Source organism: Nicotiana sylvestris, chromosome 12 (genome assembly GCF_000393655.2).
Source record: "Nicotiana sylvestris chromosome 12, ASM39365v2, whole genome shotgun sequence".
Taxonomy (NCBI): domain Eukaryota; kingdom Viridiplantae; phylum Streptophyta; class Magnoliopsida; order Solanales; family Solanaceae; genus Nicotiana; species Nicotiana sylvestris.
In genome coordinates, this window is record NC_091068.1 from 42,642,669 (window position 1) to 42,659,451 (window position 16,783).

At 39.1% G+C, this 16,783-nt stretch overlaps 1 protein-coding gene across 1 annotated transcript; it reads right to left on the minus strand.

Moving 5' to 3' along the window:
• Window positions 1–15,925: 15,925 nt before the first annotated feature.
• On the minus strand, window positions 15,926–16,546 carry LOC104213249 (uncharacterized). Its single transcript, XM_009762710.1, has 2 exons — window positions 16,268–16,546; window positions 15,926–16,186 (listed from the first exon to the last, which is right to left on the minus strand). Exons 1-2 carry the CDS (start codon window positions 16,544–16,546, stop codon window positions 15,926–15,928), a joined length of 540 nt encoding a protein of 179 aa, XP_009761012.1.
• Between the last annotated feature and the right edge of the window lie 237 nt (window positions 16,547–16,783).

Sequence of the window (16,783 nt, forward strand, 5' to 3'; positions counted from 1 at the left end):
GCCTACTAATCTTATGTGTCCGTCAGTCAAGCAGAAACTCAGAAATTTCAAATCAGACATGAGTCTAAAAATTAAGGAGAAGGTTACCAAGCAGATCAAAGCCAAAGTTCTCAGGGTAGTCGAATATCCAACCTGTTTAGCTAACATCTTGCCAGTTCCAAAGAAGGAAGGGAAGGTTAGGGTATGTGTTGATTATCGGGATTTAAACAGAGCAAGTCCCAAGGACGATTCTCCACTACTAAATATACACATCCTGATTGATAACTACGCCAAGCGTGAAATCTAATCCTTCATAGATTACTTCGCGGGTTATCAACAGATCTGGATGGATGAAGAAGATGCAGAGAAGACAACTTTCATTACACCATGGGGTGTATATTGTTATAAGATGATGCCATTTGATTTGAAGAATACTGGGGCCACCTACATGAGAGCCATGACAACCATCTTCCATGATATGATACACAAATAAATAGAGGTGTATGTGGACGATGTCATTATCAAATCCAAAAGGGCCGCAGATCACATAGCAGACTTGAAGAAGTTCTTCAACAGGCTCAGGAGGTACAATTTGAAGTTGAACCCCGTAAAGTGTGCATTCGGGGTTCTCGCAGGAAAGTTATTGGGATTCATTGTCAGTCGCCGAGGGATCAAGCTAGATCCGACTAAAGTCAAAGCTATTCAGGAGTTACCACCTCTTAAAAGTAAAAAGGATGTGATGAGCTTCCTAGGACGACTCAACTACATCAGTCGATTTATAGCACAATCCACAGTCATATGTGAACCCATCTTCAAGATGATGAGGAAAGATGCCGAGACAAGTTGGACCGAGGATTGTCAGAAAGCTTTTAACAAGATCAAGGAGTACCTATCCACACCACCAGTTCTAGTCCCACTAGAACCAGGACGACCTTTTCTACTTTATCTATCCATGTTAGATGGAGCCTTCAGATGTGTTTTGGGACAACAAGACGAGACAGGAGGAAAGGAGCAGGTAATATACTATTTGAGCAAGAAGTTTACACCCTATGAAGCATGGTATTCTCTACTTGAACGCACTTGTTGTGCTTTGACCTGGACAGCCCAGAAATTAAGGCATTACTTCTATGCCTACACTATATACCTCATATCCAGGATGGATCCTCTGAAGTACATATTTCAGAAACCCATGCCTACTGGAAAGTTGGCTAAATGGCAGATACTACTAAGTGAGTTTGATATCGTCTATGTAACTCAAAAGGCGGTCAAGGGACAAGCATTAGCAGATCACCTTGCTGAAAATCCGGTGGGAGGAGAATACGAACCCTTGAAAACATATTTTCCTGATGAAAAAGTATCATTTGTAGGAGAAAACATTATCGAGGCATACGATGGTTGGAGGATGTTCTTTGACGGAGCTGCAAATTTCAGAGGAGTGGGCATTGGAGCCATTTTGGTATCAGAAACGGGTCAACATTATCCCGTATCTACTAAACTCAGATTTTCCTGCACCAACAATATGGCAGAGTACGAAGCCTGTATACTAGGGCTCAATATGGCAATCGACATGAACATTCAGGAGTTGTTGGTGATCGGTGATTCAGATTTGCTTATGCACCAGGTACAAGGAGAGTGGGCCACCAAGAATTCCAAGATATTGCCATATCTGCACCACGTGCAGGAATTAAGGAAGAGATTTACAAAGATAGAATTCCGACATTTGCCCAGACTTCAGAATGAGTTTGCCGACGCATTAGCCACTTTGTCATTAATGATACATCATCTAGATAAGAACAATATTGATCCCATTTTGGTGAAGATCCATAATCAGCCGGCATATAATGCTCATGTAGAGGAAGAAGAAGATGGAAAGCCTTGATTCCATGACATCAAGGAGTACTTATCAAAAGGAGAATACCCAGAGCATGCAAATCACACTCAGAAACGCACACTCCGGAAATTGTCAAATCACTTCTTCCACAGCGGAGGGAACTTGTACAGAAGAACTCTTGATTTGGGTTTATTGAGATTTGTCAAAAAAGAGGCTTCTAAATTAGTTGAAGAGGTACATTCTAGGACCTGTGGTCCGCATATAAATGGTTTCCTCTTGGCTAAAAGGATACTCAGGGCTAGTTACTTCTAGATGACCATGGAGACGGATTGCATTCAGTATGTCCGCAAATGCTTTCAATGTCAAGTGCATGCTGATATGATAAAAGTGTCGTTGTACAAGCTCAATGAAACAAGCTCACCTTGGCCATTCATTACCTAGGGAATGGATATTATTGGTCCGATTGAGCCCACTGCTTCGAACGAACACCGATTTATTCTAGTAGACATTGATTAATTCACAAAATGGGTAGAAGCTGCATCTTACAATGTTGTAACCAAGAAAGTCGTCACAGATTTTGTCAAGGATCGTATTGTATGTCGATTCGGAGTTCCTGAGTCCATTATTACTGACAATGCCGCCAACCTCAATAGTGATCTGATGAAAGCTATATGTGAAACTTTCAAAATCAAGCACAAGAATTCCACCGCCTACAGACCTCAGATGAATGTAGCCGTAGAAGCTGCAAACAAAAACATTAAGAAGATACTAAGGAAAATGGTAGAGAATCACAAGCAGTGGTATGAGAAGTTACCCTTTTATCTATTAGGGTACCGCACCATAGTTTGTATGTCCACCGGGGTAATCCCCTACATGTTGGTTTATGGTACCGAGGCTGTCATCCCTGCCGAGGTGGGAATTCCTTCTTTGAGAATCATACAGGAAGCTGAACTCACTGATGCAGAGTGGACAAGGAGTCGCTTTGAACAATTGGCCCTTATCGATGGAAAGAGATTGAACGCAGTATGTCATACCCAACTTTACCAAAACAGAATGTCTAGAGCTTTCAACAAAAGAGTCAAACCAAGACAGTTTGCACCAGGGCAGCTAGTATTGAAGAAAATCTTACCGCATCAAGATGAAGCCAAAGGGAAATTCTCTCCCAACTGGCAAGGTTCGTACATGGTTCACAGGGTCCTGACAGGAGGAGCACTCATACTTGCAGAAATGGATGGGGAAATCTAGCCAAATCCAATCAATTCAGATGCAGTCAAGAGATACTATGCCTAGATTATTTCACATTTCTTTCCTGATGTAACAGAACTACGCTTGACATGATTCCCGTTTAAGAGGGGATATGTAGTCAGCCTTATGGGTTCGGTCATATCATGATAAAATTTTCATTTCCCCCAAAATCAGAAACTGGGGAAGAATGTTGAGGACGGTCCTCAAAATTACGGAGCAAGTCCAGCCAGCGCCATCACATGCCAGGAAGTCAGTAATTAGTCAAGAACTGGGGCAAAATTTTGAGAAGGATTCTCAAAATTCTGAAGAAGATTCAGCAGGATCCGCCATCCACAAACAGTTAAAAATCATCTACCAAACTGCGGCTGAATTTTGAGGAGGATCCTCAAAATTTCAACATAAGAGAGCTGCAATGCCTTTGAAGTCACAGTCGCTAGTTCATAAAAAATTACTTGATATATCAATAGGCTTCCAAAATAATTCTTTTTTTTTCTTTTTTTATCAATGATTTCATATTTTTCGAAAATTCTATTTCCATAACAGTCAGGCACTACCTAGGGGAATTCGAAGGGGGCTTCCAAAGCAGAGCAAAGCAAGGGCGACAGACGAAGTAAGAACCAACCTCCCCTAAAAAAACTTACGATTTTTCTTTGAATGCAGGCACATTTGACATAACGGTAGCATTAGCGAAACATGTATACACAAAGCAAATTCACCATCCATCCGACCATCAGACACCGAATATATCTCTAGCTAAGACATACACTACCCTTATCTGCTATTCGCGCTTTGCATGGGACTAATCCTTGTCCCCCACATTTGCACAGGACTAATCCCTGTCCTCCATATTTGCATAAGTCTAATCCTGGACTCCACATTTGCATGGGACTAATCTCTGTCCCCCACATTTGCATGAAGCTAATCTTTGCCTCCATATTTGCATGAGTCTAATCCTGGGCTACATATCTGCATGTGTCTAATCCCTGACTCCATATTTGCATTAGGCTAACCCTTGCCTCCCATTTACATGAGTCTAATCTCTGACTCCATGTTTGCATAAGTCTAATCCTTGACTCCATGTTTGCATGAGTCTAATCCCTGACTCCTTATTTGCATAAGGCTAACCTTTGCCTCCCATTTGCATGAGTCTAATCTCTGACTCCACGTTTGCATGAGTCTAATCTTTGAATCCATACTTGCATGAGTCTAATACCTGACTCCATATTTGCATGAGGCTAACCTTTGCCTCAATATTCGCACAGGTGTAATCCTTGACTCCATACTTGCATGAGTCTAATATCTAACTCCATATTAGCATGAGTCTAGTCCTTGACTCCATATTTATACGAGGTTAGTCCTTGCATCCCCATTTGCATAAGGAAAATCCTTGCCTCCCCACTTGCACGGGACTAAGCATCGTCCCTCTTTGTACAGATATTTCACTATTTCTACTACTATCTATTTGCTTTTTAATCAGGCTAAGCTCTGTCCTCCATTTAACAAGAGTAAGCCTTGTCTTGTTACATCATATTATTGTATATCATGGTCTAAAACATTGCCAATATATCCAAAGGCGTCATAGTCTAAAGGCATCATTCTCATAGCTGGAAGACACCATGCCATGGCTTGAGGATCTCTCGAACTTGCATATCATTATTCAAAAGCGTCATGGTTTGAAGGCACCATTTTCATGGCCCGAGAACACCATTTCTTGGCCTGTGAATAACTCACTAAACAATTCATGGCCCAAGACGTCATGGTATAATGACGTCATCTTTAACCGTCCGAAGATAACCTTCATGGTCGAAAGGGAATCTGCATCATGTTTAAATTTTCGGGAATATGATTGTAGCATCTTTTATCTGCAGGTAACCGGTAAGAAACCACTATCTTAGCAGGAGAAATCTCGCTCCAGTTCCCTCCAACCGTCCGAGCCTTAATCGCTCACTGTAACTGCTTCCGCATCTCGTGTCCATTCTTGCAATAATTTCATCGGCCTACTCTGCGGGTGAATCCAGAACTACACATGGCTGATTCCTGTAGAACTAGGGATATGTAGTTAACTCAAAAACTAGAGTTCGCCTCTATCTTTCAAAATATGCCATCCGATCAAAATTGGCCATCATTTCTTTACCCGAAAACTCTTTCATCCTTCTCGGGTAAAGAGGGGCAGCTGTTGATACCCAATTCTCCCTATATATTTTTTATATACATAAATGCCTTTGAAATAGCATATATATGCATATATAAGAATGCACAAGGTTTTTATAATTTTTCCATAATTTTAAGGATTTAAATTAATTTATTTCCTCCCCTTTTATTCATAAAGTCCCAATAATTATTCCCCAAGTCATTGTTATGATGATTTATTCATTTAATTTCTGTACTTATACCAAAATATGGTTAATATAGTTTTATGCATTTTTTTAATTGCATTTGATATTTTTTAAGCTAAATTGCATATAATTGTATTGTTAGCCCATTTAATGTATAATTACATTTTATATGTGTAAAATTGATCCCTATATTTTAAAATGATAATTATATATTTTAAATCATTTTTGTATAGAAAATTATTTTTTAGAAATTATTTATTACTTATTATAAATTAAATAGGGAAAAGTGGCTATTTAAATTATAACCGGATTTGGCATTTCAATTGCATCCCGAATTGGACCCAACCCCAACCCAATTTCTTATTAAAATACCCGACCCAGACCCTATATACGCTTACCCAAACCCGGAACCCATCTACCCGATCAAATCCTGGCCGTTGATCTCCTATATCAACGGTCCATACCTATTCTTTTCTTTTTTAATCCTAATACACCCCTAACCCTAGTCATTCTTTACAACCCGCCGCCTCTGAATCCTCTCATCTCTCAACCTAACCCTAAATCCTTTTCAACCGCCTCCCTTCTCCGGTCTTCTCCGGCGACCACTCTTCAACCCCAAGCCTCCAATGGCTCCTCCATTGCCTTGCTCATCCTCTCTGAGGCCTTCAAGGGCCCTAGGCCATGCCGATTTGTATCTAGGGTTGCTGTTTTGGCTACTCATGGCTTCTACGGTGCGATTTTAGGCAACGTCACACTATATTTGTTACGATCTTTGAAGTTTTAAGCAAGTTCTTCCATCTCTATTTAGGTTTCTTTTGAAACCCTAATTTTTATCTCTTAGATCTGGGCCATTTTTTAACGATTCGAGTCTGTTCCTTCTAGGTTTTACACTGTTCTCGAACCTTTTTTGAAAAATCATCGACTTCAAGCTGTTTTTTTACTTTCTTTAAAGTTAGGGTTTCTCGGAGTTTCTTCTACACTTGTTCAAACCGATTTTTCTTTATTTTTAGACCTCTATCCTTTGCATATCTCAACTAATTATGTGTTTCTACTCCTTTTCCACTCTTCTATGTGAAAACCCTAGTTCTTGGTCTTAACCTTGGGTTCTGAGTCTGTATTTGATGATTTGTTCGTATGCTTGCTTGTTTCTCATGAATCCCTGAGTTTTCTGTGATTTTACCCTACTATGCTCATTAGGGTTTCTAATTTTTTGCTTCTTCCACCTTTACTATATTTATTCTGTTAAAATCCTCTAATCTGTACTATGTTCCATGCGAATCCCTGATTTTGTGTGATTTTTACCCTACTTAGCTATTAGGGTTTCTGATTTTGCCTCTTCTTGCCTATTGTGTATTTATTTCATTTGTTCGTAGAAATTTATGGTAATTCCCCCCTAAATCAGTACTATTATCCATCGGAATCCTTGATTCCCTTTGATTGATATCCTTCTAATCTCTTGTAATATTCTCTACTAATTTTCAACCTCTAAGTTATTTTCCTTGCCTTATTTTGTGGTCGACTATGCTGTCAATCGACTCTTATGTTATTTCCTTAATTAGGATATTATGTACTTAGCCTTAATTACATGTTCTATACTTGCACTATGCTAAAACTATTTCCTTGTGTGTTATATTCCAATCTTATGTGATATCTTTCCTTATTTGTCCTTACCGTTTGAAATTGACTCCCTTAAGTAAGGGAGTACTTCTACTAATTTTATACTAATTGATACCTAGTTCCATAATTACTGTTTGATTTTGATTCTTACTTTATTATTCTACCTAGTTTCAAATATATGCTCTCTCACTAACACACACGGACACGAACTCTTGGTTCAAATCTATCTCTCATACTTAAAAATTTATGCTCACTCTTATGCTACTTGCTACTGCTTTAAGTTAGCCGGCTGCAAGCCAAGGCTAACCATTTGTGTTCTCTTGTTATTTCATTCTGCTCACTATCCTCTTTACTTGTATGTCCTTGTTTCAATTCAAAATTCCAACAACAATATGACTCTCTTATTATTTCAGTTCATCTTGTTTCTAGTTTGCTTGTATTTGTAGTTTTGTTGTGAAACTTGTAGTTGAGGTCTACATTATTAGCATGTCATCATGTCTTCCCCTCCCCTGAGATCAGTATATTTCCCCTTCTATTTGTTTTTGAGCATGTCTACACCAATCATCTCTTACTTGTTATATTACCACCATGAATTCCCCAAATCCCTATCCCCCTACATGTGAGTATGTTCTTTATGTTTGATTTTGTGACTATGTCTAGTTAGCTTCTTCTGGGCATGACTATACTAATTCCAAGGTCTTTGCTTAATTATGTGTCCCATGTATTCCCAAACCCCCTTTACCCCTGTTTGTGACTACCAAACCTGCCTTGATGCTATGACTCCTGGCTGTGTATGAACTTATCCTAAGGTGTTTGGACTTTGTTAACTACTCCAATCTCTTTTTTTCAAACAGTCTCTGTTGTTTTACTAAATTACTTTCAAAAAGACTTTTGTTTTAATACAGTTTTTTTTACTAAAACCTTCAAACTTGTGTAAATCACTTTCACTCTACTCTTACTAAATAAGTTTTGCCCCCTCCAGTATGTGTACTGCCTTGGGATCCTCTTGAGAACCCTCTGAACTATGGCATACTGAGGCTGGCCCTTCTACACTGCACTTGTTCAATTTTGGTTACCAAGTCTAGATGTAAGCACTGGCCGGGATCCTCGAGATTCTTAGGGAACTTTGATGCACCTAGACTATGTCATTATTTATGGAATTGAGGCATATGAGTCATTGGAGGCTTTGGGGAATCTGGGCCTAATTGAAGGCTCCCTATAGAATAGCTTCTTGATTTTTTATTTTACTTGTGTAATTTATTCATTGGTCTGTAATAACTTGTCAACAGATATTGGGGTATTTAGTGAAAAAGGTGGGTATATACATGCTTTATGGGGTAATACGGGTAGAAATCATGCTCCTAGGATCTTAATTTTAAATCTGTTTGCTCTACTAAGTAGAAATCATGTCTATAAGGTTCTACATCTTGTCACGTCTAGAAACCATGCGTATAGGATTCAGATAATTTTGTAATAAGAATCATGCTTTCAATATCTTAAAAAATCAGATTAATTTATAGATGTCATGCCTATAGGACTTAATTCAGATTCTTGTGCAACGAGTGTTATGTATGTTTCCATGCCTGCAAATCGTTAAAATCAGTATTACACTTATATATCATGCCTATGGGGAATCATATTCGAAATTCTGTCTTTCAATCTAATTTAGTCTAAATAAGTCAACTTGATCACGCCTAGTTCATTTCTGAATTGGTTTTATTAAGTATTAAGTATTTCCTAAAACAAGTTCTTTCAAACTGCCTCAATCTCATTAGATATCATGCCTATAGGTATTAAAGGAGTCCGTTTCAAAACCTGCTTTGTTTCTGTATTAATATAGACATTAGTACTCCGCGTATAGGCAAACCCTTAGGGCATTTTCAAAATTGCATATCTGAAACTGTCTCTATTGCTTAATGTTTTCTGATCCTAACAGGCTTTAAAAATCCATAGGCAACTGCCACGGTTATAACTTTTGAGTCTAAAAGAGGTTATTTGTCTTCTGCATATTCACCTAGATATTCTGCTTTAGGACATTGTCTAATAAAATACCTTAACTGTGCTTGAGTCGTGTTGCTTATGTGTTTGTTCGAAGAGGAAACTCTGAGCCTCTAATTACTCCCTTTATGTGTTGAAAGTCCTAAATGTTTTTGATTGTCGCCTTAGATTTGCCTTTTTAAATCTAGAACCAACTATAGGTAGAGGTCCTAACTTCGTCCAGGATCACTAAGAAGGGATGCGTAGCAGCATGCAATAGAAATCATTGACCAAACACTCGCTTTGCATTACCAATAAGGGGATGTGAAGGGTAGATATGAGATATGATGACTATGTGCTAATTTCACGTGTAGCCCCTCATTGAGAAGTATTTACCGGACATTGTGTGGGCTGATCCTATAGGATAACCAACCTAGGACCCCTCCTTTACCAAAAATTTCCTTTATTCAAACATTTGTTTTACAATTTGTCTAAATCTTATTACTTGAGTTATCTAACGTGCTTTACTTACAACCTATTTGATTCAGCTGTTTACTTGTAATGGACTAATTTGTGAATATAAGTTCGGTCGGGACCCACAATTGTGGACCAAGAGTGATGCCTAACACCTTCCCCTCGAGCTTACTTCGAAGCCTTACCCTAATCTTTGGTAATGCAAACCAACCCAAAAGTTAATCGCTCTAGGTGCCCTAACGCACCATAATCCATTAGGTGGTGACTCTTCAAATACCTAATTCCAAAAATAAGATGAGTCATTATACCCCGTGAATGTCGAAACCCGGACTTCCCAGTCAATAAAAGAGAAAAAAGGGGGTGCGACAAGTGTTATTCTAGCTCCTCCTAGGCCTCAGGAGCCTTATTATGCACCTTTAGTATCTAGTGTGCCTCCTAAATAAGGTGCTTTTAGCGGTCAGTCTAGCAGACCTGGCCCGAGCCAATCACAACTGCCACACCCTCCTAAAGCTTATTTTGAGTATGGCGACACTCGCCATATGGTGAGGGATTCTCCTAGGCTTAGGAGGGGTGTACCTCCAAAGACTTCTTAGCCATAACGTGCTCCATAGGGTTCCCAGGCTATGATTACAACACCAACTACTAGCCCACCTGCTCAGCCAGCTAGAGGTGGAGGTCGGGGAGGTAGAGGTCGCCCTAGATGGGGAGGCTAGGCCAGATACTATGCCCTTCCTGCTCGTACAGAGGTTCTTGCTTCTTAATCTGTCATTACAGGTATTGTTTTGGTCTGTCATATAGATGCATCAATTCTTTTCGATCCAGGCTCCACTTATTCTTGTGTGTCATCTTATTTTTCCCCACATTTGGGCATATCTCGGGATTCTTTGAGTTCCCCTATTTATGTGTCTACTCCTGTGGTAGATTCTCTTGTTGTGGACCGCATTTATCGGTCATGTTTGATTGCTCTTTGTGGTCTTGAGTCCGGAGCTGATTTATTATTTCTCAACATGGTAGATTTTGATGTTACCTTGGGCATAGACTGGTTGTCGCCCCATTATGCTATTCTTAATTATCACGCCAAGACCGTGACGCTAGCTATGCCAGTTTTACAATGATTAGAGTGGAGGGACACTTTAGATTACACTTCCAGTAGAGTTATTTCATTTCTTAAAGCTCAACAAATGATTGAGAAGGGATGTAGCGCGTATCTAGCTTATGTGAGAGATGTCAGTATTGATATCCCTACAGTTGATTTTTTTAATCAACTGTCCACTAGGCCTTGTGCCTAGGGTTAATTTTCATAAATATAAGGTAAAGTATAATAATGGAGGGGAACATAAACCTTACCTCCCAAAGTTTGGATGTACACTTGATCATCCAAAACTGACAACCAAATAGACCTAAAATTCTATATGAAGTTAGACCTATGGAGAAAGTCCAGTTGCCTAACTAACATTGATAGACTACTGGGTATACAAAAACATGGTGAAGGAAACCTAGGTCAACTATAAAAAAATGCACAAGTGATCCTAACTCTACTAGACAAATGAGTTGGAAGTTCATCTTCCATATACAACAAGATCTACATCTTGTAAAGAGTAGAAACTTTCTCTGGAATATAAAAAAATGATCATATTCCAAACATTCTTCAACTTTTCTTTGATAGTGAGACCAAAGAAAGCCTAGTTGAAGAAGGTCGACAAAAAGGACCCAAGAATGTGGCCATACATGTTGATTCTGCCTAGAGCTTCTGACAAAAAAGAGTGAGCATTTTCGTGCTGCCATCATCCAAAAACTCTTGGATATTGCAGGATGTGCAGGTGGCTTGTGGCTTCTTGAATTGTTGCTGTAGCATGTGAGTTTATGTTGCTGGAAACTGTTGGCTTTATTCTGTTGAGTACATAGGTCTGGACCCCTATTATTGCCTTGTGGAAACTCTGCATAAATGGCAGTTGACTACTTGTGAAGCTGCTGTTGATGAAAGTACAGAGATGATGAAAACTTGGGTGTGTGCTTGCTTAGTTTCCGAGTTGTCCAAACTTGGCCTTCATTGTTATTCCTATTGCTGTTGTTATGTCCGAAGGATTGTGAACCCTAATGAAGCTTATGAGTACTGTTTGTTATATGTGGCTGTGAGTGAGCCATTTTAAAAGTTCCCTTATGATAGGCCCAGGAGAATTGTTTCATTTGCAAGGAATTGAGCATTAATGATGCTAATACCACACCTTGTGACTGCAACAATACTCTGAACCTATCCATAGTACCTGCAAAAGGCCACAAACTTATTAGTGGAAAGGAATCTACTCTTAGGTTCTTGTGTGTTCTGAGAGTATTGTGATCAGTTAGTTTTAGGATGGTGAAGGTGTGCTGGTAGTTGGAAAGAGTAATCTGTAGGTTAGCATTTTGGATAGCTGGTGGACTCTGGCAGCATTTCAGTTGTTGTGTGGCTTTGGGCATGGAGAAAGTGCTTCCACTCAAGGCCATTGTTTCCCTCCCCTGTTTGATCTTGAAAGATGGTACTTCCCCCTATGTTCTTATGGGTTCTGGGTGACACTTGTTGTGATTGTGGGAGGTGATGTATGACTCCTGCTGTTGATGATTTTGGAGATGGTAGTATAGATCATAGATGTAATGATGTTCATACTTCTATTGGTTTTGTTTAGCAGGTTCAAAGTGGTGAATTGGTTGAGTCAATTGGTATACTTCCAGTAGGATGAACACTATAAGTGTTGATACCACCCACTGAAGATATATCAATTGGCCTAACAAGCCTTCACTAAAAAAACCTACAAAAATGAAACCAAAGTTAGGAAGAAGCTAGGTTTCTTTGCTTCTGTAATTGCAATGGTGTTTTGGATTAGTGGGAAGAAGGAAAGGATTTTTGTGAATGCCTGTTGGCTTGTGGTGTAAGGTATGAGGGTAGGGAAGCTGGAAGTTTTTATGGTAAGGGAGGTTGGGAAATTGTTGGTGGAGAGATGGTTGTGTGTTTTGGAGAGGCTGGTATAGTGTTGGCTAGTTTTAGGAGTTTTCTGTGTGAGGTGTTTGATCTATGTTGTGTGTGTGATGGGATTGTGATGAGGTGTATGGGATTCTATGCTTTAGTGAAATCAGGAAGGGGTTTCCTATAGAATTGCTGTTGTAGGTTGTTGCTGGGGTGAAGTCAAAGAAGAGGTGGTTATTGATGTAGACTTCTACTGTAATATTCTCCTTCATGGTGACATGTTGGTGCTCTATCATGTTCAGAGTGTTCTTATCTTGGATTGTTGGAATGTTTGGAGGGTTGTAGTGGACTCCTGAATTTAGCCATAGCCATTAGAGGAATTAGATGTGGAAGCATTATGAGTGGATATTTGGAGCCTATTTGTGGTTTTGTGCCTTAAAGCAGGGGTATCTAATTGATCAAGTCTAATCTGTCCTCTAATGTGTGGTAGTTGTTCCTTCACACAGCTGAAGTGTGACATGTGTTCAAGTTCATGGCTCAGTTTTGATAATGAATCAGCTGAGAAATTAGCTTCCCTATATACATAAGAGCACTTGAATTCCTCAAAGTGTTGACTGAGATCCTTCAGCTTTTTTATGAACATCTAAAGAGACCAAGGAGGTTCATAAGTGTTGTAGATCCAAGTAAACAACAATGCAGAATCAGCTTCTAAATGTACTTCAGTATAGCTATTTTCCAAACACCACTGGACACCAATAATAGTAGCTTCAGTTTCTGCTTGATTATTAGTTCCTTCACCAAGGGGGTGGACATAGCATGAATGAAGTTACCATGTTGACCCCTATGATGGTGCCAACTCTAATTTTCCCCGGATTACTGAGAGCACTACTATCACTATTGATTTTCACAAAGTTGTCCTGTGGTTTTCTCCATACTACCTTGGTAATAAAGATGGTTTGCTGCAGATTGTAAGTCATTGAATAGAGATCAATCCACTTAGATGGCCAGTTGATGTGAGGATAGCAGAACTGTAGTAGTAGATGAATGTCAGAGTCAATGGAATATAGGACTCTGATCATAGAGTAGGGTCTACCACCATATTTATCATTACATTTGTTCTTCCATAGATTCCAACAGATGATTGTAGGATTTGTATCTAGGAGCAGTTGATGCACTAAATTCTTGCCTTTGTGTAGCCACCATTTTATAAGGACAAGGTGTAGGGGAAGTTGGTCAAATTGAAGGCCTGTGACGCCAACATTTGTTTTCCAAATAGCTCTTGCACAGTCACCTGTGCTGAAAATATGATTAACAGTTTCAACTTGAGGTCTCCTGCAATAGGCACATCTTGTTATTGTAGGATTTCCAAATGCAACAACCCTATCATCTGTTGGTAGTTTATTTCTGATAGCTCTCCAGAGACAGAAAGACTATTTAAAAGGAAGCTTTTTATGCCATGTGTTATTATTAGAGAGTTGATGCTATTTCTTTCTTCTTATGTTTTACCAAGTTGAGGCACATGTGAAATTTCCTAAAACATTAGGGGTCCAAATGGCTTAATCAAGAATCTGTAGATTGTGGTAAATTGGGATTTGCAGAATGTGGGCTATCATGTGTCATGGAGCTGTTTCATTAATTTTCTGAATATTCCATTGCCTTGTATCCCAAAATTGTGAGACTTTGATCTTGCCAGGTTTGCCTTCTTCAGTTCTGTGAGCAGCTAAAGGTCCAGTACCTAGCCAATTGTCCCACTAGAAGCTCACCTCACAAAAAATGAAGCCTCTACCTTATGTGTGTTTCTAACTTCTTCTTGTTTGTCATGAGGCTTTTCCAAGCCTGTGATTGGCCAGTATCCCACTTCTTAGAGATTGGATGGGATTTCTGACAGTACTTGGCCAAAAGAAAGTTGCTCCACAATGAACGTTTGCACCTAAAGTTCCACCATTGTTTGTATTCCATGGACTTGCAGACATCTTGAATAGATCTTACCCCAATGCCACCTTCATTAAATGGATATGATAGCTTACCCCAGGATGCCCAATGATATTTGTGTTTGTCCTTCTCCATACCCCAGAAGAAATTTGCAGCCAACTTCTCAATCCATTTCATTACTGTCTTAGGAGGGGAGACAACATAAAGCAAGTGAATATGCATTGATTGTAGAACATACTTTACCAAAGTGACTTTTCCACCATAGGATAGGAGTCTTCCTTGCTAGCCTCTGATTGTGCTGACCACTTTTGATATGAGACCATTGAAGTGGATGATTCTTTTCCTACCTATATAGAGAGGCATCCAAGATAGGTAAGAGAAGAATCTCTTTTGGTGAATCCTGTCATTTGTTGAATTCTGGTAACATTGTAGTGGAAGACACAAGGATAAACCATGAAATGGCTTTTGCTGTTGTTAATCTTCTGGTCAGAGGTATCTTCATAGTCTCTAAGAATGGTCATTATTCTATTGAGGGAATTCTTTGTACCAGATGTGAAAATGATCACATCTTCAGCAAAACTAAGATGGTTGATTTGAGGACCCCTTCTTTCCATGTAGAATCCATTGAACAGCTGATCATATGTTAAGTTATTCAACATTCTAGATAACAATTCAGCACCAAGAATGAAGAGAGCAGGAGACAGGGGATTACCTTGTTTAAGACCCCTTGTGGATTTGAAAAAAACTTGTCTCGTACCATTCACAATCACAGAGTACAAGTTATTGGACATAATTCTCCAAATCATATCAATGATGACTTCACAAAATCTCATTCCTTTGAGCATAATATAGGTGTAGCTCCAAGAAACTCTATCATATGCCTTTGCCATGTCAAATTTAATTACCACATTAGCCTATTGATTAGGTTTCTTGATGCCTTGAACAATTTCCTGTGCTAGCATGATATTTTCAGTGATGCTTCTTCCTTTAACAAATCCTGGCTGGTTGAGGGAAATGCGTTTAGGAAGAATAAAGGCTAATCTAGCGGAGATAACTTTGGAGATGATTTTGTTAATGAAATTACTCAAACTGATGGGTCTAAATTCAGTTAGAGAGTTTGGGAATTCAACTTTTGGCAGCAGAATAAGGCATGAATTTGTCATATATTTGGGCACACTTCCCCCAAAGAAGGCCAACACAACTCTGAAAAGATCAGCTTTGATAATTTCCCAACATGATTGGTAGAACTTACCATTCATACCATCAGGACCAGTAGCACTTGTGGTATTCATTGAAAACACCACCTTCTTAGTCTCCTAAATTGTAGGGTCCTCGGTGAGTTCTGCATGTTCTTCTTGATTGAGTACGGTTGGAATATTATTAAGGAATCTTCTCTAATAGCACCATTTGTTTCTGTGAACATGTCTTCAAAGTAATGGCAAGCTTCATATCCAATTTGTTCATCACCTTGAATCCATTCACCTTCCTCATTTTTGATCTTGTGAATATAGAGTTTCGTTCTTCTTCCTCTTATGAGACTATGAAAGTATCTTGTGTTTGCATCACCATCCTTAAACCATGCAATTGTGTTTTCTACTTAAGGACTGCCTCTTCAACTTTCAAATGCCTTACAAATTGAGCCTGGATTTCATGCAAGGTTTCTTTATCTGCAAGTTTGTTGGAAGTTAGCCATTTTTCTTCTACTTCTTTCACTTTTTGTTCAAATTCTTTTGGCTTTTGAAAGATGCCACCATACTGTTCCCTGGACCATTTGCTCAATTCCTTTGAAGTGGCTTTGAGTTTCTGATTAAAGATCCATATAGGGTGCCCAGCAATCTCCATCTCCCAAGTCTTCTGGACAAGGGGTAGAAAAGTATCATTTTCTACCCAACAATTGAGAAATTTGAAATATTTCTGGTTGGCTTCCTATCTCACATGCATTTCCATAAACAAAGGTAAATAATCTGACCCTGCAACAGCCAAGTGTGTGATTGTGGTTGCATAGAATAAAGCTAACCAATTATCATTATCAAATTCCATGTCCAATCTTTTCCAAACAATAGAGCATGGACCTCTTCGATTAGACCAAGTGTACCTTGGACCATGAAAACCAAGGTCCACTAATCCATAATCCTCATCCATGCTCAAGAATTCAATACTGTTGTTCATTTGATAAGGAACGCCTCCAATCTTTTCTTCCACTGATGCAATCATATTAAAATCACCAATGACACATCAAGGGACATCACAAGAGGATCTGTGCCTTAAATTGTCCCATAGAGGTCTTCTCATGTTTTGTTTGCATTTGCATAGATAACTATCATATGAAAAATCTGATCAGCTTCTACATGCCTTAATTCAATAGTCAGTTGTTGTTCATCTGTGTCTAGAACAATACCATTGAAGTCCTGGTTCCAGAATATCCAAATTTTATTGTTGACATTGGAAGCT

Excerpts from the sequence above, each read along its gene's own strand:
- LOC104213249 (XM_009762710.1), bottom strand. The coding sequence starts at position 16,546 with ATGATTGCATCAGTGGAAGAAAAGATTGGAGGCGTTCCTTATCAAATG. Across the intron at positions 16,187-16,267 it reads CTTTGTTTATGGAAATGCAT|AAGACTTGGGAGATGGAGAT; the intron begins GTGAGATAGGAA and ends CCCCTTGTCCAG.